Source organism: Falco cherrug, chromosome 1 (genome assembly GCF_023634085.1).
Source record: "Falco cherrug isolate bFalChe1 chromosome 1, bFalChe1.pri, whole genome shotgun sequence".
Lineage (NCBI taxonomy): Eukaryota > Metazoa > Chordata > Aves > Falconiformes > Falconidae > Falco > Falco cherrug.
Window position 1 is genome coordinate 55,662,170 of NC_073697.1, and position 20,226 is coordinate 55,682,395.

The 20,226-nt window shown below is 39.6% G+C and overlaps 1 protein-coding gene across 2 annotated transcripts in view; it reads left to right on the top strand.

Annotated features, from left to right (window-relative positions):
* Positions 1 to 7,863: 7,863 nt before the first annotated feature.
* SLC30A9 (solute carrier family 30 member 9) overlaps positions 7,864 to 20,226 on the top strand; it is a 36,071-nt gene continuing 23,708 nt past the window's right edge. The window contains exons 1-6 of one of the 2 annotated variants that reach the window (XM_055700719.1): positions 7,864 to 8,188; positions 9,950 to 10,126; positions 13,544 to 13,606; positions 17,503 to 17,602; positions 18,967 to 19,059; positions 19,443 to 19,525. In XM_055700719.1, coding sequence (XP_055556694.1) covers positions 8,092 to 8,188; positions 9,950 to 10,126; positions 13,544 to 13,606; positions 17,503 to 17,602; positions 18,967 to 19,059; positions 19,443 to 19,525 — 613 coding nt within the window. In that variant the 5' untranslated portion in view covers positions 7,864 to 8,091. The remainder of the gene's footprint in view (positions 8,189 to 9,949; positions 10,127 to 13,543; positions 13,607 to 17,502; positions 17,603 to 18,966; positions 19,060 to 19,442; positions 19,526 to 20,226) is intronic. The other variant, XM_055700711.1, reaches the window with a different exon arrangement.

Sequence of the window (20,226 nt, forward strand, 5' to 3'; positions counted from 1 at the left end):
AAGTTTTCTGCAGAAGCCAGCTCTGTGATAATGGCAGATACTGTGCAGGTAAGGGAGTTTCATTGCTTAGCTCTGTGCCATCCAGATGGTACAAACTTCTAAAATTAATTGGAAAATTCATCTTTTACTTGTATTCAAGGACTGAGGCACAAAATGCTAATGTAAGGGCTCAGAGGGGAAATATAGTTCTCCTGCATATTTGAGAAAATGTGAAGCTCTTTCAAGAAAATCTAATAAACATAATAATCACAGGCTGCTGACACTAAGGAAAAAGCACCTCATTCGCTCTTTCTTTTATGCAGCGATTTACTGGTCCCTACTGATTTTCAAATTAGATCACTGCAGTAAATTATCCATACCAGTACCTGTGAAAGAGAGCACTGGGATCCATATTTGTTTAGTGCTGTGCTTAAATCAGCAAGAATGATAAATTTGATGGAACGAAATTGGAAATACCAAGGGCTTTTCTCAGTGAATGAGCAAGTATCTCCATTTGTAATTTGTGACCTTTTTTCACTGTATGTGCTTTGTATGTCAAATATTTATTTTGAAACAAATTAAATTGTTTTCTGTATTGATATAGCTATGGTTTTGTTGATGTTTTTGAAATCAAATTGCACAGGTTTTTTTTTCCTGGATTTAAAATATTACTAATGTTGTGTTGCAAAATAGTGCTTGTTTAAGTTCAAAACTCCAAGTTTGCGCTACTGACCAACAGCTTTCCATGTTAAACGTTCTAGGTGTGTGTTGGCTGTTGTGGGGTGAGTTTTTTTGTTGTGTTTTTGTGTGTGTCCGTCCGGTGCAGGATGCAGTGAGGTACTGCGGCTTCTCATTTGCTTTGTCTAGAGAAACAGCAAGATTAAGTTGTATGTCAACCACAACAAAAGTTGATCATGGTCATTGGAGCTATTCTGCTTTATACTTGGCATATGTAACATGAACCTGTGAAAAAATATATCTGTCTGCTCAGTGTACTGCTGTGTTTTCAGTGCAGGTGTTAATAGAGAAACACTGTACACCTGTGTTTTGGCAGGAGTCCTGTCCCTTTAATCTTAAAGTAGGTTACTTTGTGACTATGATTACATCTTACTAAGTGCTACTGCTGAACTGAAACCAAGGCATAGCTAGGGCCTGATTACTTGGCATTTGGACCAGTATAGTAATGTGTTTTGCAACTAGTAAGCAAACTGTAAACCAGTGTTAGTAGTGTGGCCTTGTGTTACCCTCTTCTCGAGGGCTAGGCTTAGCTCATTTGTGGTGGCACATTACATAGCTGACTTCTGTTCAGCCCCAGTGCCAACCACGTGGGCTTTATTCTGCTGCAGCTGGCTACCACCACCCAGCTGCAGTTTTGTAGAAGCAGCAGTGTGGATTGTATTCTGAGGAGGCATGATTTTGCTCTTAACTTAATTTGATTATCTCCCTTTATCGGTTTCCATGTGCCTGATCATGGTGTCTTGCTGGTGAGGCCAGTGAAGTGTTGCAGCAGTCCAGGCTCCTGCCTGGGGTGGGGAACCTGGCTCTGAGAACGAGTGCAGGTCTTGGTATTTTCATTGCTGTGTGTGTTCCTGTGAATGTTCGCTCATGCATCTTTGCCAATGTGAAGAGCAAGAGTGTGTTGGATGAAGGTGGTGCATCACTTGGTTGAGATATTTCGCAGGAAAATTAACCCTGCACCTTTATAGCTTCTGATTTTCAGCTTATCTGCAAGGGTTAAAGCAATGTTAACTTTTCAGAACTTCTCACAAAGGTAGAAATATAACAGAAGGAGAAGGAGGAAGAATGGGGAGAATAACGAGAACACAGAAGAGTTGAGCTCTGGTAAAAAGATTTGGAAATCCTACTTGGTGCTCTGTTGCTTTCACAAACCCAAACTCACCATTAATGGGTTTATGCCATCAGTATCCTATGGATAGCACTTAAGTTTCTTAGTTGTAAATTATTGCTAACTCTAGTCTCTATGAAAATACTATTGGAATAGCACGTTTGGATGCTGCCTCGTTGTGCAAGAGCTGACATGCTGATCTTGGTTTACTTAAAATGGAAAACTGCTGCAGTGCAATTACGTGTTCTTGTCCATTCTGTTTGAAGTTCCTGTAGTGGAAAAGTAGAGAAATAAACACTTCCTCTGCTCTATATTGCTACTGGGTTACTTGACTTTTTAAGCTTTTACATTTCTATGTTGCTTTGCTACTTTTTTATATTGGCAATCTAGTGGAAGATGTATATGCAACTGCATGGGGTTTTTTACTGATGTTTGCTTCTGTGTGTAAAGACACGTATAGAATATGATATTTGTAATTTATCTTTTTAAGATTTTTGATTTAATTTTTTAAAACTAGACAATCTGACCAGTGTTTTGAGATGACAGATGTTTGTCTATTACAATTCCTTTCAAAATACTTTCTGCTATAGCAACTTCTGTTAGGTTCTAACTAAAGCACAACAAAAATCCTTGTGAATCCTTTCAGTGTTAAGTTTAAATGAAAGCCATTATGGCAGATAGAAATCTGTAGTTGACTTCCTGAGTTATCCTGTATCCACTGGCATTTTTTCAGTTGTATAATTGTGTAAGACAAATAGTGAAGCCTTAGAAACTAGTTACAGCATCAAGCATTAATTCAGCAGGTGTTTTGTTTAGCATCCAGTGGTTCCAGTCACATTTTTAATTCTCTCAAATTTTTTAACATCACTCCTGGGGCAGAGGTAAGCCAGATGTTTGGTTGCATCAGTGTGCTGTGGATTGATGGTGTGTATGTATACTGAAAGCAGCAGATAAATGACTAAATGAAACATGTATTTTGATTGTTTTTTTTTGCCATTGGGATATATTAATACACTTTGTTCTTTATAATGAAGAAAACCTCTTCCTGCCCTCTGCCAGCCTTGCCTCTTTGCAGTGTTACACGTTTGTAAGGGAAATAGTTTTTTAAAAAAGATTCTTGTGCTACATAAGTGCTTCTAATATCCTGCCTTTATACACTTCAAAAGTACTAGTCAAACTTATTTCACATTTTTATAATATTTTTTTTTTCCTTACAAGCAGAAGAATTGAGCTGCTTTTAAGCTGGTCCTTGATTTGTTCATGTACGAGACTGTAGGACAGGTGGAGTAGCAGGAGACTAGACCTGATGATGCAGAAAGCTTCGGCTGTTCTGGTGTTTCTATGCATGTCTGCATATTACTCTAGAGAAAAAAAGAGTAGTTTTTTCCATGTATTATATACCTAGTATTGTGTTTAAGGATGTTGAACTAGCTTTATGATTTAGGATAAAGATGAGTGCTCTAACCTTAAAGAATTCTTTTTCCTTACTTAAAGGCTGGAAGTTTAATTTGATAATACGATTTTTTTCATTTGAAATGAACTGGCATTCTTCCGTGTGCTAATTTTATTCCAAACTACTGACCTCTAGTGGCCAGTCTGCAACTATGAAGCACAACATTTTAGTAATTTCATGTGCTCTTCATGTGCCTATTGGCTATAGGAGAGTCTTTTTTTTTTTTTTTTCCCCCCTTTAAATTTTTCAGAAGAATAATGTCTCTCCATGATTTATTGTACTTTGGCTTTGCAAGAATTTGTCTGCCTTATGCATTAGAAAGGAGATCAGAAGAAAACCAGATTTATGGTTAAGGTTTCTTTAAAGAAGTAACCGCTTGCAAGTCTAAATGTTTATGATTGTTGGGATGCTAAAAGACCCCATGATCTGTGAGAGCATCTCATAATAAAGATCTGTTTAAAAACATTTATTGTCAAATCCTTGCAGTCATAAAGCATGGTAATTTATATTAGCAGAATCCTGATTTCTTTTTGCTTAGGATGTTGCTGCTTTACAATAGAAGTATTTCCTGCATGTGTGGGTATGGAATTATTGATCCGGGAACAGTAAATATTTTTTGTACTTTTCCATAACAATGGAGCACACACTTCTGGATATATGTTGTATGAATCTTTCCCTTCTCCATAATTTGATTGTAGCTGCCTGTGTCCCAGTATAACTCCCATCGATTTTTGTTGAGATAGGCAAGTGAGTCTGCATTCCCCAGTGGGAGAGCAAATATTTTAGAAGTGTAATGTGAAAGTGTAACATGTCCCTTTAGGAAAACAGAGTGCTGGGTAGCTAAAAGGAGTGTCTGCACTGGAGTGTTAAATTGGAGCCATACTGGATTTTTTTAAAGCAAAACCCCTGATTGTTCTCATGTTCCAGTTTGGTTTCATGGTAAGTCTGCTCTAGACTCCTAGTAAACCCTAGTCTCTTGTCAGGTCTGACTGGTGGGGGCTGCATTACTACCAGGTTCTCATGTGTGTACCAAGTACATGCGGCAATGGAGGGCTTCCAAACCATGGAGACAACACATGGTGTCCTGAAGTGTTTCAACTCTAAATAAAGGGCCAAATGATATCTCTGCCTCTGCTGTCAATCTCTAGCCCAATCTCTAGCCCTCAAAGTTTATACCATCTTTCTCCTGTCCTGATGTTCCTTTCCTTCTTTACCTGTCACATCTCCTGTTGCCGTCTGCTCTTGTGATACCCTTTCTCTCTTCTGGAATTCCCTCCCTCTGCTTTATTGTACTCGTACTCCTATTTCAACTGATTCTGCAGTATTGATGTCAGCTTAGCCTCCGAGAAGAACTGGCGTGCATCACCCGGATTCCTGAGGAAAGGATGCGGTTTCCAGCCTGTGCTGTGAGAGGACAGCAAGCTGCTCCAGCAGCAGCAGGTCACTAGCTGCCTGGCTGCTACTGGAGTTGAAAGGGCTTGTTGAGTGCTGCTGCACACGGTTCAAGAAACCAAGGTAACCGCTGGTGTTCAGGTGAATGAGCTGCATGTGAATAACTGAAAACACCCACGTGCTGGAAATGAAAGATACCTGTTTCTACCTTATGTTGATCTTTGACCCAGTGACCACAAAATAACTTTACACATCTATGTGACTGAATGGTGTTACGCAGACTTCTGTAGATTCACCATGTTGTGCTTCAGAAGAGTCGTTCCTCTCATGCAACTGCATGCTGTGAAATATTTATTCTTTTTCTGTTAATTTAAATATTTCACCTGAAAAACTTGTCTCTTTGGGATCACTGGACACTCCATGTATTCACACTTTTTTTAACTATAATTACGTATTTACTTGGTTTTAGCAGTATATGATATGTGTAGGATCATAAAAAGTACAAAAATCAAACCAGTCTGTCCCTTTTAAAAACCTTGCTATGCTGTATGAAAGACACACAAGATAGGATGTTATGGGAATCCCAAAGAGTAATGTAAACTATATTAAGTAATTACCTCAGCTCTTGCCACTGGTCTAGAGACATTGCAAGTCTCCTCCATTATATGAACTTGAAATCTTTAATGAATTTCAGATTTAAAAATATTCAAATTGGGTTTATATTACATCATTTTTCATGTAAGGAACACAAAAATCCTTCACTGTATATTAGCAAGAAATCCATGATACACAAAGCTACGCAGTAACACTGGTGAATTTCATCATAATGTACTGTTGTAGCTTGAGTTATCCAGTCAGTTAGTTACTACTTTTAAATAAACAGGAACAAGGGAAAAAGTTTCCAAAGGTCTATATATCAATCAAGTTGCCTGTCTTTACTTAGGACCACTTACAGATCAAGAAACTTTTCAAGTGTCTCCATAAAGCAGGTTCTCAATCTTAAAAAGTGGCACCCACAAAGTCCCTGTTTTTCCCCGAGGACCTGGTAAAGCAACTTAACCTGTTAAGTTTTTACTGACAGGATAATATGCTTTATACAACAGCGTTCTAGAATTTTTGCAGAAGGATGCCTGAGGAAATGACCCCAATATAGTAGCTAGCCTCCCTCTGCTTATGAGCAGTATATCATGATTTTCACACAATAGGTGTATGAGAACTTCTGTCCTGTAGCCAGGGGTTCAGATGGCACAGAAGCCCCTGTACAAGCATGGCATATAATTTTTTTTTTATAAGTGCAAAGTTTAGCAACTTGAATGTGAATGAGGGGGTTTATTTTTATGGTTTTTGCTTTAAACTGGCTTGATTTCATGGAATACAGGCTTTAAATAGCTACTGAATAACTATTATTCAAAATTAAACCTTAGGATGCAATTCCAGCTATACTGAATGAAAATTTTGTCACCAAATGAGAAACAAGATCTCACCATTTCGCTATGGCTACATATAGTAGTCTTCTCCATAGGCAAAAAGTTGTTTTAATATAGTTTGGATGTACTGAAATACATAATCAGTTCCGTGTAATTTAGGGTGTTTCTGCATTTATTGCTAGTGATTGATAACTAATGGTTGTGATGCTCATAAATAAGGATTTGAGATTTTTGTCTTAGGATGCTGCAGCTACGTGCTGTGAGGCATGGTAATTCATTATCAATTGTTTTATGTACTTGGCTATCCCAGGCTGAATAGGCTGTTACTGGTGCTCTTTTTGCTTGTTCTTTGCCTTCCTCAGGTTTCAGTGTTTATTGGTAGGGTGGTTCATGCAGAGCCCTTGATCATGTAAATCCTGGTTGACGGCCACACCAGTAGTATTAATCTGTCTATGATATTCCAGCTTTAGTATTTTCCTTCTTGTTTTGTATTTACAACAACAAAACCAGACAAGCAAATTCAGTTATTCAGCTGGATAAAATAATATGAAATAGTTTAGTAATTCCATTTGGTTTTGGATAGGAAATGAGAAACAAACAAAAATATTTTTAGAAGTAATGTAACAGTTACAGTCTCATCTAGAGTATAGAAAAGACTTCAGGAATTACAACTGTTTCGGGAATTTCTATATTCTTTCAAAGATCTTTATGTAAAGAAAGGAAAGTGAACTCTAAACCTCATGTGTGTCATTTTTTGTTGTTTTTTTTTTTTTTTTTTTTTTTTTTATTTTTTTTTATTTTTAATTGTTAGGCTTTTGCCAAAACAAGCAGACAGCAAAACATACATCAGCTGCATGTTAGACCTTGAATAAAACTGGCGAATTGACCTCACCTTTGCTACTCTACAGCTTGCAGTGAATTTAGCACTTAACTCTATTGTGGTGCATCTGGTACCTAATGATACAGCATCTGTTGCAATACTCCCGCTTCACAGGTTATGGCTGCAACCGGGCTACGGGGTAGATGAGTGTTAATTATTTTATGCAAGTATTTTATTTTAATTTGCTTCCTTTGGGCTTCTAGGAAAACTCGTATTGGCAATGCTAATCACTCGCTGCCTGGTAAAGAAGCTACGTGCCAGCAAACCTTGTTCAAAATCTAATTTGGTACGTGAAAGACAGGCACCGTAGTAATTCTCCTCAGCGATCAAACGCTTTGTGGACTATCGGGTACATTAATTATTCACATTCCCTGCCAAGCTAACTTCTGGCGAGCTCCCGCGTTCCTCCCAGCACGCAAATGAAGACAAAGAAGCCAGAAACTTTTTCTCGGAGTCATGTAAATTAGTATCAAAGCTCTTCTGGAAAAACTTTTTATAAAAAAGCCCGCCGGAGAGCCGAGGCGAGGGCCGGGCCTTGGCGAGGGGCTGAGGGAGGCGCGGGGGCAGCCCCCTCGGCGGCGGGAACCCGTTCGGGGGCGCGCTGTAGGGAGGAGCCTAGGGCAGGGGCGCGCGTTTCCGCCTGGCCATCTTCGATGTTACCTACAACAGCGCACTGTCAGGCGTCTTTACCCGCGCTAACAAACGTAGCGCGCGTACGCGTGTTACGCACACGTATACGCTCCCTCTCCGTTACGAGCGGTAAAGGGGGGCAGGAGGCGCTCCCGGCGGGCGCTGCAGGCCGGGCGGGGCCCGTCCCGTCGCGGCGCCACACGCTCCGTGCCGGGGCCCCGCCGCCCTGAGGCGGCGCGCGCAGGCGCAGCGGGCGGGGCGGGTGAGTCAGCGGCGGCCGCGGGGCGTCGCGCCCGGGCGCGGCCCCTGTCCCTTCCGCACATCCGGGTGCCGCGGCGCCGCCCACCGCCGGCCTCCCGGGTGCCGCCGCTGCCGCCCGGGGCCAGCGGGAGCCGCGCCGGGCTTCTCCGATGCGAATCGTCGCCCGCTCGCCGGCCGCTGGCGTGCGGCGGGGAGCGGCCGGGCTGCGCGGGCCGTCGCCGCCATGATGCCGGCCCTGGCCGCCCAGCGGCGGGGCTGCCGTGGCCTCTATCGCCTGTACCTGCGGTGCCAGGCGGCGCCGCTCCCCCGCGCTTGCCACGGTGAGTCCCTCGGGGCCCGGCCCGCTGCGCCGCGCCGGCGGGCTGCCGCCACCCCCCGGGGCTGGTAGGACCGGGCCGGGGTGGCGGGCCCCCGTCTTCCTAGGTCGGGTCCCGTAAGAAGCCGCAGCCGAGCCCCGAGTCCGCGTGGGGCAGAGCCAGTGCCGGCGCTCGCCGGGCCTGGGGCGGCCGCACCGGCGGGAAGGGCTTTCCTTCGGGGCAGCGACACTGCCCTCGGCTGAGGGGCACCCCCGGGCCGGGAGCCGCCGGAGGGCGCAGGCGGCCTTCTCGGTATCCGCTTCAAAAAGAAGGAAAATGTTCCAACCCGTAACCGCCCGGCAGGTGAGGTGTATCCTGACAGCGTGGCCCCTCGTCGCCCGTGTTTTCACGCGCCCCTTGCAGGCCTGCTGCCCGGTCAGCCCCGGTGTTACGTAAAACTGGCACGTCATGCCCGCGTTGGGGTTGGTTTGCAGTGATTCTGTAAAACCAAGCGTGGTCTGACAGCATTTGTGTTGGTCTGCGAGGTGGGCCCTGGCTTTAGGCCACAGATCCCACGGAATTCAGTCTGACCATATTTGTCCCTCTTCATGTAATCACTTACGGTTGAATTGCAGCAAATACCCTTTTTCTTTAATGATTGCTTGTGTATGTGTGCATTAGTAGGAAAAACATCCTCTAAACACGCTGATCAAGTTTACCTTTTCAGCCATTCCAGTATCACCAAACCTTAGGAAACAATAGTGCTCATCTTGTGCCATGTATTCATTGTGGTGTTTTATGAGCTGTGATCAGTAAGCTTGCTGAGCTGGGATGAGGTGATTTTTCTGGGCTTTTGTCACATTGGCAACAACTAATAGTAAGAGCGGATCTGACTTTTGTTGGTGAAATTGTTCTTCTATAAGGTCCAAATTGTGCATGCACGCATGCAGGTGCTTCAGTACTGTAGAGGACTAAAATAAAAGCTGTTGAGACTTTTATGGAATAAACAGTTTTATAAAATACTACCATTTTGTGAGAGGTGTGTTATTCATGTATCATTCGTCATACTTTGCATGACTCGATTTACTGGCATTGCTTAACTTTTTTTGATTTTATTTATTCTTTTAATGAGTGTTTTCCAAAGCAGCCAGTTTGCCTGTTGTGTTTGTGGTTGGAGGAGTTATATACCCTCTTTACAGAAGTGTTTGTGCTGCCTAAAAGAAACTGGTTGCTAATACAGGTTGGCCTGTACTGTATACAACTCTTAATGTGTAATGCACACAGTTAAGTTTTTCTGAATTTATGAGCTGTGTGCAAACCACAAGCTGTGGTTTGTACAAAGTGTACACAGAGCGAAATGAAATGACAGCGGTGGCTTATAGTTTTGTAGTGGTCTGTATTTGTTCTTTTATCAGTATTTGTTTTTTAAAGATTTTGAGGCAGTGTGACTAGAACAGGACAATGTATCAGCCAATCTTATCAAATAACTTCGTATCATTTTTGTTTTTAACCCATTTAAGGTCATTGAGAGGTCTTTGGAAAAAGTGCATACCAGATTGTATGGGGAAAAACCTTAGTGTTAAAATGAAGTTTAAAAGTGGGTATTTGAAGGGAAGCAGTGAAAGCATGCTGTGTACTCCCATTTTGTAATGCCTAAGCATGGGTAAAATAAGCACAGATCAGTACATAAAAGCTAGCTTAAGCTGGTATAGCTGAACCACTTTCCCTTCTTTTTCTTTCCAAAATGGTTGCCTGAAACATCTTTTTTTTTCCTCCTGGTGTTAGGATGGCACACTTCAATGAAAAACGGGAGTCTGACTTATATTCTGCCATGCAATCGTCTGCCTGTGCAGTTGATGAGTCAAGTGAGAGTTTATACCTCCAGTGGTCAGAAAAAAGATCTTGGATCAGAAGATACAAATAGATCCACCTCTGAAGAAAACCTGCGTAAAGTTGGAACAGGTAGTACTAAGCTAAAATAAAAGGTATTTATATAAATGTAAAACCTTTTTGTATTTAACAATTGGTAACTTATTTGTTATCAATGTTGTTGATATTAAAGCAAATATGATAAGCATATTTGCTTGTCGGCATCTACATATAAATTTCAAATGCATAAGCAGGGAGGAATGCTGAAATTTAAGTTTAGAGTAATTAAAGTGGTGATGATAAAATGTGGTTATCAGAAGGGATTAGGTAACTTGAGGGATAAGAAATGGAATGTGTTACTTGTCTTTTACCACTTTGCTTGCTTGCTTGAATTCTTTTTGTAGTATTTCAGGTTTGTTGTGTGCAATGAACTAGTGATAAAAATTGAATGAATGTGAATACGGAGTGCCATGACTTCACCAGGTCAGGCTATAGATGACTGGTAAAGGTTGAGCTGTTTCATCTGCTAGAGCTTTCTAACCTGACAGTTGTCAAAACTGCAGCATTCACATTGAGCGCTTGATATAATGGACATAACCTGACCTTCCTTGCTGTTCAGTTTGATTGTCAGTCTTGTGCTAGTTAGGTGCTTGTGAAATTCAGAACAGTCTTGTCCTTGGTCCATAGTAGCATCCTCTATTTTTTATGTTTATTAAATGTAGGACTGCACAGATATGTTTGGAAGACTACTGCTTAAGACAGAAGAAATGCTTTTCAAAATGAAAGCTCTTTCTGTGTGCTTTTGTCTAAAACTAAGCGGTTTACTAAAGAAAATTTCCTACTCTTCATTGTCAGGTTAACAGGTATTCTCTTTGTTTAGTAACCTGAGGCTTGCAGCAGTCTTTAAAAACTGGTAACTATAGCCAACTAAGAGTCTTATTTTTCTGATGTTTGGAAGTACAAAAGTGGATCTTCCATGTTTTTGTAAGTGTAACAGTTAGATGTTTGTTAAGTCTGTGATTGGATTTGAGAAGAGGATAATACTTAAGACCGTTTATGTTCCTTGGAAAGCCTTGAGCTGAAGGTGGTTGCTAGAGGGCGAGGTTCTTGCAGAAGAATGTCTTCCTGAATACCGTGAAAGACTGGAGAGCCCACTGGAGTTGTTGGTGCTTTCTGGATTCTTAATGTGCAGTTACTGGTGTTAAAATTCGGACATGTGAAAATAGTCTAGCACTATTGCTTTCATGCTTGCCTTGTTTATATAATTGTTGACTGTCATCAGAAGGAGTGTTGCCACCTTCTCCTACCCCTCTCTGATTGTTCACTATCTTGTGCTGGCATTAATGACGTTTAGGCCTGTTTTGTGAACAATTATTTGCTTTCTTGCTTTGCAGAGCTAGGGTAGAGGTAGGGTGGATCAGTAAGCCGACCCTGCTCATGTAAAATGTCTGGAGGAGAGATGCTGCCCTTTGTGGCAGTGTAGCCTTGTGTCATAGTAAGCCTGAGTGGAACTGCACCACATCAGCACCATCAGACTTACCTTCTGTTGAGAGTGGGGGCTGACTTACCTGAGTGTCTATGAAACTGCTATCTAGAGATACTGTGCATAGATGAACAGTAGCTTTGAAGTTTATTTTGGAATGCATATTGTTATATGCACGCTTCATATAGGGGGTGTTTTCTGGGGTCTAGTGGATAGGATATTCTTATGCATTATGGATGTATTACTACTGTTTATTTTTAAAAAAAGCATGATGTTTTGGTAGAATTCTGAAAAGGTAATATACTACTTGTAAAGATTGCCATACTTGTCCAGTAACTTAAATATTTAGCAAATAATGACCTCTTTTGGACCTTCATTTCTTTATCAGTAAACTTGGGAAATGCTTTTCTTGTTAATGTGATATTGAAAATATTAATGCATTAATCTTGAAATAATCTATCATATCAGCCTCTGCATATTTTTTTTCTCACTCATGCACTGCTATTTTTGTCCAGTCTCTAGGCCAAGGTGGTAAACTGTAAGAGGGTATTTGATGTACATCAATCTCTGTGCATACAAAAGTATCTAAATTTTTATTTGTCTGCTGCCCCCCTCCCCCAAAATCTTATGACCCAATCTTTTGTTAAATGGTGTTGGTGATACTTCTTTTAATAACCAATGGTTGCACACAGTTTCTGAAAAGAAGCTACTACTCCGTTTTTGCTAAGCAATCTTAGCTGAAGATTTTTATCATGAAAATTAATAGATTGGCTGTCTGGTGCTTTAAACCAGGTAAGAAAAGAAAGGAAAGGAACAGCAAAGGGTTTTTTGATGTTGTTTTCAAGTCAAACAACGACTGATAGGGATTACTGTTTTAGGAATGCTAGTTATTTATGGTCCGGCCTTTTTTGTGGTGTATTAAGATCAGTTTCATAAACTTATAAGTGTTATTTTTCCAAGAAAGTATGCTTGGATTGTTATTGGCCTTAGTCCTCAGTTGCTGTTAGGGCAGTAATTAATTGCCTGATGGAAAGATAGTTATGTAGTCCAACCTTCAAGAATATCTGACCTCTGAGTAATTCAAGTAGCGTGTTAAGCTAGCAGTATCTCATTAATCAACACAAACCTGCTCGAAAATTTTTGATTTTTTAAAAAAATACAATTTTCAATAACAACAGTGTTAATTTTGTTAATGGAAAACCTGCAGTGTTAGAAGTGTGTTAGGTCACAAAAGAGTGGGTATGTTGATTCAACATGCTAGAATCATAAGGTTTTTGTTCTGAAAGCTATGTTGAGATGTAGCAGATGAAAATACAAATATGGCATCTTTAAGTAGTACTTCTGATTTCTAAGTAGAAATCTCACAGAAATTACTGGAATTTATTATTTTCCAAATACTAAGATTCACTTAACAGTATTGTAAATTATTTTTCAGTGACTTCGCATTGAATCATATCCTCAAGTTTCAGAACCAGCTAAAATACTTTGTTTTCATTCTAATTCTAGCTTGTAACATGAGAGCTGAGGATTTTAGTTTAAATATTCTGTATTTTAAGGAACTAGCTTTTTGTAAGTGAAAAAGCTTTAGTCCTTTAAAACTGAATTACAGCTTGAAAGCTCTATGAAGCTTGGGTGATCAGCAACCATAAACTATATATAATTTATTACCTAAAATTATTTAAATTTTGCATAAAAATTGGCACAGGCTGTAAGTACACTGTTAAAATATTTTTTTAAAACTTCAGGATACTTTTCTGAACTATGTTGCAAGTTGGTGCTCTTCTGCAGGCTGCTATGAGTTTATTGATCTATGCTCCATTAAATTTCTTATTTTGTTATTTATTTTTTACAATTTCTGTCTTTTATTTTGAGACTGTTAAATGTTGGAAGTATCGCAAAAATGTTTTTTATTGTCAGGATGGGAAACAATTTTAAGATATATTCTTATTTTATGTCAACCAAACTCTTTCCCAATAAGAAAAGTAGGTACTTCCATATTTCCAGTGAGCTTTATTTTTATCTTACAGGACAAGATACCACCAATGCAGGCCTAAACCAGTCTTTCCTTAAAGAGCCAATCCAAGTAAAAGGTAAAGTAATACTTACTGTATTGAAGCTTCACTACTGTCTGCTAGTAGTAAAAAAAAGTTATGTGTAAGGAAACTGTGGTTCCTCTTCAATTGTATAACAAGTTAGTGAATAACGTTTTAAAACACATTCGTATGTAGGCTTTGTTTGGTACCCATTTGTTTGAAAATGGTTCCTGAAAAATTAAATATAGCAGTATTCTTTCTAATTACTTGCTCTTCTGCGTCTGTTTTTGTTTCATTTAAGCTGATGAGTTTGTCAGGAAAACACTTATTTGTTTTCTAGGCATGTCCATTCACCGTCTCAGTCTTAATGTGGCTAAGCTGAATACTTGATCTTCCCCTGTTTGTTGTTCTAAGTCTTCCTCTGTTCCTTCTTATTGCTGAGTTAATCTAATCAGTGTTGCTTCTAAATATATTTTGACCACATGAACTGCCTAATCTGAATCCTGCGATGTTCCCATTTGTTCCTGTAGTAGTGATGTGGTGGGTTGACCATAGCTGAATGCCAGGTGCCCATCAAAGCTGCTCTATCACTACCCTCCTCAACTAAACACAGGCAAGAAAAAATATAACAAAAGGCTTGTGGGTTGAGATAAGGACAGGGAGTAAAAAAAAAAATCACTCAGCAATTACTGTCATGGGCAAAACAAACTCAACTTGGGCAAATCAGTTGAATTTATTACCAGTCAAATCAGGATAGGGTAATGAGAAATAAAAACTGAATCTTAAAACAGCTTCTTCTTCTACCCCAGGCTTAACTTTACTCTTGATTTTTTCTGCCTCCTCCCCCTAGCCGTGCAGGGGGATAAGGAATGGGGGTTGCAGTCAGTTCATCACAGGTTGTCTCTGCCACTTCTTCCTCCTTAGGGAAAGGGCTCATCACAGTCTTCCCCTGCTTCAGTGTGGGGTCCCTCCCATGGGAGACGGTCCTCCATGAACTTCTTCAACGTGAGTCCTTCCCATTGACTATAGTTCTTCATGAACTACTCCAGCATGGGTCCCTTCCACAGGGTTCAGTCCTTCAGGAGTAGACTGCCCCAGCCTGGCTCCCCTACAGGATCACAAGCCCTGCCAGCAACCCTGCTCCAGCCTGGGCTCCTCTCTCCATGGATCCACAGGTCCTGCCAGGCCCCTGCTCCAGCACAGGCTTCCCACGAGGTCACAGCCTCCTTCAGGCACACACCTGCTCCAGTGTGGGGTCCTCCCTCAGCTGCAGATGGATATCTGCTCCACTGTAGACCTCCATGGGCTGAAGGGCACAGCCTGCCCCACCGTGTCTTCATCACAGGCTGCCGGGGAATACCTGCTCTGGTGCCTGGAGCACCTTCTCCCCTTCCTTCTTCACTGACCTGGGTGTCTGCAGGGCTGTTGCTCTCACATGTTCTCACTTTTCTCTTTGGCTGCAGTTGTGCAGTCTCTCCCCACTCCCACTGCGCCCGCCCCATTAAATGTGCTATCCCAGAGGTGCTACCACTGTCACTGATGGGCTCAGTGTTGGGCAGTGTCAGGGTTCTGTCTTGGAGCTGGCTGGCATTGGCTCCATCAGACATAGGGGCAGCTTCTTCACAGAAGCCACCCTTGTAGCCCCCTCCACTAAAACCTTGTTTCACAAACCCAATACAAATAAGTACATGTTTTTGTCTTTAGTTACATGGTTTAAAAACATAAGCAGATAAAATAAGAACATAACTAAGTTTCATGTTTTTAATTTATCATGACTTATTTCACTCCATCTTCACTCCAGTAGTTTTTGTTACGTTGTGAGATTTATCCTATTAAAAACCCATCTTTTTGGGGTTTTTGATCTCTCCTAGCCTTTTATGTATGGAAAGAACTTTACCAAAATAGAAGTTACCACTTCTCTTCAAACTCCATCAAAAAAAATAATATATTCTCTCAAGTGAAAGTGATTCAGCAGACTGAAACTATATCAAGATTCCTTCTGTCTTTCCCCAAATGTAAAGAAACATCAAGTGATAGTACTTGCTGGTTATAAGGTGACATCAGCGACTCTGTCTCTGTCTTTTTTCTGTACACTCTTGTCTACATCCTTTACGTAAATTTCTTTGGGTCTCTTGTCACTTAGTGCATGCATGCAAGGAGAACATACAAGGTAGATAGGAGAAATTAGATTGTGAAATAATTGTAAAAATAGATACATCCTTCAGTGAGAAGAGAGTTTTGGCTCTGTAGGTTATAGACATGCAAGCAAGAATGTTTATGTTAAAGATTTTGATAGTGTCTAGAATGTGGAATTCTGGTCTTCAGATGCTGCTGTGACTTAGAAACTTAATGATCCAAGTATTAGTAAGACAACGTTTTCAAAGGGTCACTGATCTTAAAAATTTGTGCTATTTAAAGTATTTTATTTACATCATTTTTATTGGGCTTTGTCCTTCTCTTGAAAATACCAAATTGATTCCCCCTGTTTAGCACCGGTTTTATACAGTTATTTGAACTAGGGGTAGGATTGTTGAGATACTCTGCAGTGAGCATTTGGTTACAGTATTTTCTTTTAGTGAAATTTACCTGCATTTCTGAAAGATGGATTAGTTAAGTGTTTGATAAATCCACAAGTTATGTTTCACTAAGGTCAATACACTTTGGATATATACCTGTTTCAAATAAAAAGAAATGGGAAGCATTCTTGTTTAAAAATGTTCATCCTGTTCTAGCTTTAGTTAATGATGGACTGTTGTTAGGAAATCTCTAATTTTCTTTGTCACCTTTGCTCAGGAGCATTGTGGGATGCATGTGATTACTCAAATACTAAAACTGTTTAAGTTCAAACTGGATGACAGAAATATTATTATGGTAAATAGCAATATTTGAAGTGTTAGTGCATTGTTGAGTGTCAAGCAATATATTTTACCTTTAAGCCTTCAAGACTCAGAAATAAGGCAATGTAGAGCTCTGAGAAAATTTTTCTCAAAGTCTTTAAAAGCAGTATCTTTCTGTAAGTATCCTGTGATTAAAGGAGAAGTTTTGGACTTAACTAGAAGTCTTATCAGTCCTGTTATATACAAGAAGTTCACGTGCGCTCATAAGTTTTCTCATCTGCAGAATTTGAGCATTGTGTTTTCAGTTGTGTTCTGTAATGTTATACCTTTCAACAGTTGTAACTCTTCTACTACTAAGTGTAACGTTTTTAACGGAGGTGAGTATGTAGTGACTTAGTTTTGAAGATAAGATGAAGTTACGTACGTATAGACCAGCAAGGAGTAATGGCATAAATTTAAAATTCCATTCATCCTTTTTCTGAATACGTGTGGTATTCTTTTCCTTGAGCATGAAAATCTGATGTGATCAGAGTACACCTTCTAGAAATTCAAAGCATTATAAATAATATAGATTTTTAATTTTTATAAATGGCCATATTAAGTGTGCTAATTTTGAAAGTAGTAGGTGAGAAAAACAATGTGTACAGTCTGTCTCTGTTCTCTGTATAGTCTGCAAAGGTCAAAAATCCTATCTGCAGAAGGTACAGTTGGTTAAGTGTTGGAAAAAGATGTGGAGCTCTAAGTTGCTGTTTCAGTTGCTAGGATGAGGGTTTCCAATTGCCATATTTGAAATCTATCGTAGTAGCCAAACACGATCTCTGACATCAGAGTTGGAGCAGTAGCTGACCATGGCAGTTAAGTGTGTGGGATGTTTGAGAGCTGTGAACTACAATGTAGCAAGTAGCATTTTTCGAGGTAAATCATTCTACTTTTACTCATTTCTACAATGAAGAATATTCCTTTCTCTTTGCTGTAAGTTTTCTGTCTCATTGACAAGTATTGTTTTTCAGATCTCCGCTTAGAGGTGTAATACGACACTAGATTGAATTACCTTTTGAAGTTTCTGCTATGGTCTCCACCTGTGGCTTAACTTGCTTATCCATTTCTGTTTTTAAGTGAAAGCAGTCCTTAAAAAAAGAGAGTATGGACCAAAATACACACAGAATAACTTCATCACTGGAGTCAGAGCAATAAATGAGTTTTGTCTTAAATCCAGGTATGATGGGCTTGAGTTGAAATTTAAATGGTGAATATTTGTATGTGCTTCAGAAGTACTTGTGATTGCAGAGTGATTTTTGCACAGCAACTTTTTCTAAATGCTTTTGTGGTATACATAATCATAACTGGCTGAAGTTAGTTCTTGTTTACTTACTGTTACAGTGGGTTAGGAAGTTGCAGTTTACATGTTTTTGTACTTGCTTCTTAATGGAGTTTATTTGTACTTAATGTGACCATAAATCTAACTGGGGGGAGTCCACCTCTAAAGCAGCTGGTTGCAGGGGGTAAGGCAAATAACTTTCGTTTCAGCATATTGAGGTTGTGATGATGTGAACACTTCTAAAAGATCAGTGGAAACTTCATGTTACATGGGCTCTGTACTTTGGAATAAAATATAATATGATCTTATTCATTGTGACCTAACTGTTGTTACTTGATTCATATTTACTGCCTTTTACTACGTGCCATGCCTGCCAGCAGGTCTGACTGAGTATTGCTGTAGTTGAAGTGTCTGTCAGATTTCATGCATGTTGGATATGTGAATGTGTGACCCATATTAAATCTAAAGGCTTAGCAACTTCTTATGCTGACACTGTTCCGCCCAGCTTTTACATACAGTGTACGTTGCTAGACTTGGTCTTTGCAGAAAATCCAGTAACAAGTTATGCTTAGTCCTCTTCCATGTTTTTGTCATAATTGGCTTGCTGTGCAGAGAAATAACTTGGTAAAGTTTTCCTGGATTGACCAAAAGGGAGGGAAGAAAAAGGGACTGGATAATTGGTTGGGCTAAAAATGAAATGTTCTGTTTTATTTAAAAAAATAATAAATAAAATCCCTGATGCTTCTTAACGTAGATGCCCTAATGTGGAGCTCAGCACAGGAAATTTATCAGTTCCCCGAAATAGGTTTATTTCAAACCTTTTGCGGCTTGTGTGGGCTGTGTAGGTTTTGAAATTAAATTCCTTAAATTTTCATGTCACATGACTTAACGATTTCCATGTAGAGACATTAAGCCATGAACCCTCTTGTTTAGGATTTGTGCACATTATTATTTACATGCAGATCATTCCTTGGATGTTTTATTATTCAGTTTTTATTACATTGTCTTCCATGTATAGTATTTCATATTGTGAGGACATGATTTGAACTTCTGAGTGTGGAGAAAACAGTGGTTTTTATTACATCCTAGGGATTGCTTGCTTCATGTGGTGAATCTGTTCTGTTTGTCTCAAGTAAACAACTTCAGGTTTTTTTACTGCAAAGCAATAATATTAAAATTGTGGAAGATCACCCAGATATAAAAGTAAAATTAGAATAATATGAACTTTTTCTTGCACTAAACTGTTTGTCCACTTTCCTTAGTGATCTAGACCAGCTGAGGAAAATTAGACGACGAAGCCCCCACGATGACATTGAGACATTCACTGTGTACCTGAGATCAGATGTAGAGGCAAAGTAAGAACATTTTTATGAAGGAAAATGTTAGGATTGTTTAAAATGGATTATATGAGAGAGAGAAAAACCTTTTAAAAATCAGGTTTACAATGTGAAAAGGCAATAATGTTTTCTATTTTCTGTCAGAACACATTTTATATCCCCGTTATTGTAATAATTACATGGTGTAAGTAAAATTGGAGGGCATGTTTCATGTGTCCAAAGCTTAAGTGCTTGTCCTTAGCCTCCTCTTGCCCAGCTTTTTATTCTGTAAAGTAGTCTGCATGGCTTCCTATCAGAAAGAATGATGTAATGTTTTGCTTTTACGAAAGGCATTTGTAATGTCAAACTGCAAAGAAATTGCTGAAATAGAACCGCTGTTAAGGTGCTTTTACTCTTTGCAGATCTCTTGAAGTGTGGGGTAGTCCAGAGGCTCTTGCTAGAGAAAGAAAACGACGTAAAGAGGCAGAAATCAAGTACAGAGAAAGTGAGTATAGAGTTTTCAGATAACTTCAAATTTAAACAACAGAGTAATTGTTAGAAATCCACTAGATGTTACATTATTTCATCAACGTACAAATTTTGAATTGGCAACTGCTGATAAAGTTTTATAGCATAGTGTTAGAGTAACATGTTAACTATTTATGCAGATATAGTCTGTTACTATCTTACGTTTTGTCATCTATCTGATATAGCAAGAATATACATCCAGTTGAGATCTGTAGTCATTCTTTGGGGGGTTCAATTTTTAGATTATGATTAACATCTTCAATGGTTTCAGATTTTTTTTTTTTATTGAGAGCTTTGGGAAGACTTAAAACCAATCCAGATTTTTATACTATACCATTACTCATTTATTTTTCCTTTGAAAGTAATTCAGCTTTCCTTTATGCTTCAGAAGGGGAGGGGGGAAACACCCCCAAATCATCTTTTTGCTTAATATCATTGTTGTCATCCTTGCTGGTATTATCAGTAACAGGTACAGTCATATCAGTAGCTTGTAATGGATTTTGATCTGTCTAGTCAGTTAAAATCACAGGAGAAGCAATAGTACTTCAAGGTACTTATTCCAATTATGCACCTTAAAATTAGAGGTCTTGTTAATTTCTTTGAAACTATTGTGCCACTGGAACATGCTCCTAGTAAAAGGGTTAGAGCTGCAGGTACTTGTTAAGGTACCTGTAAGTG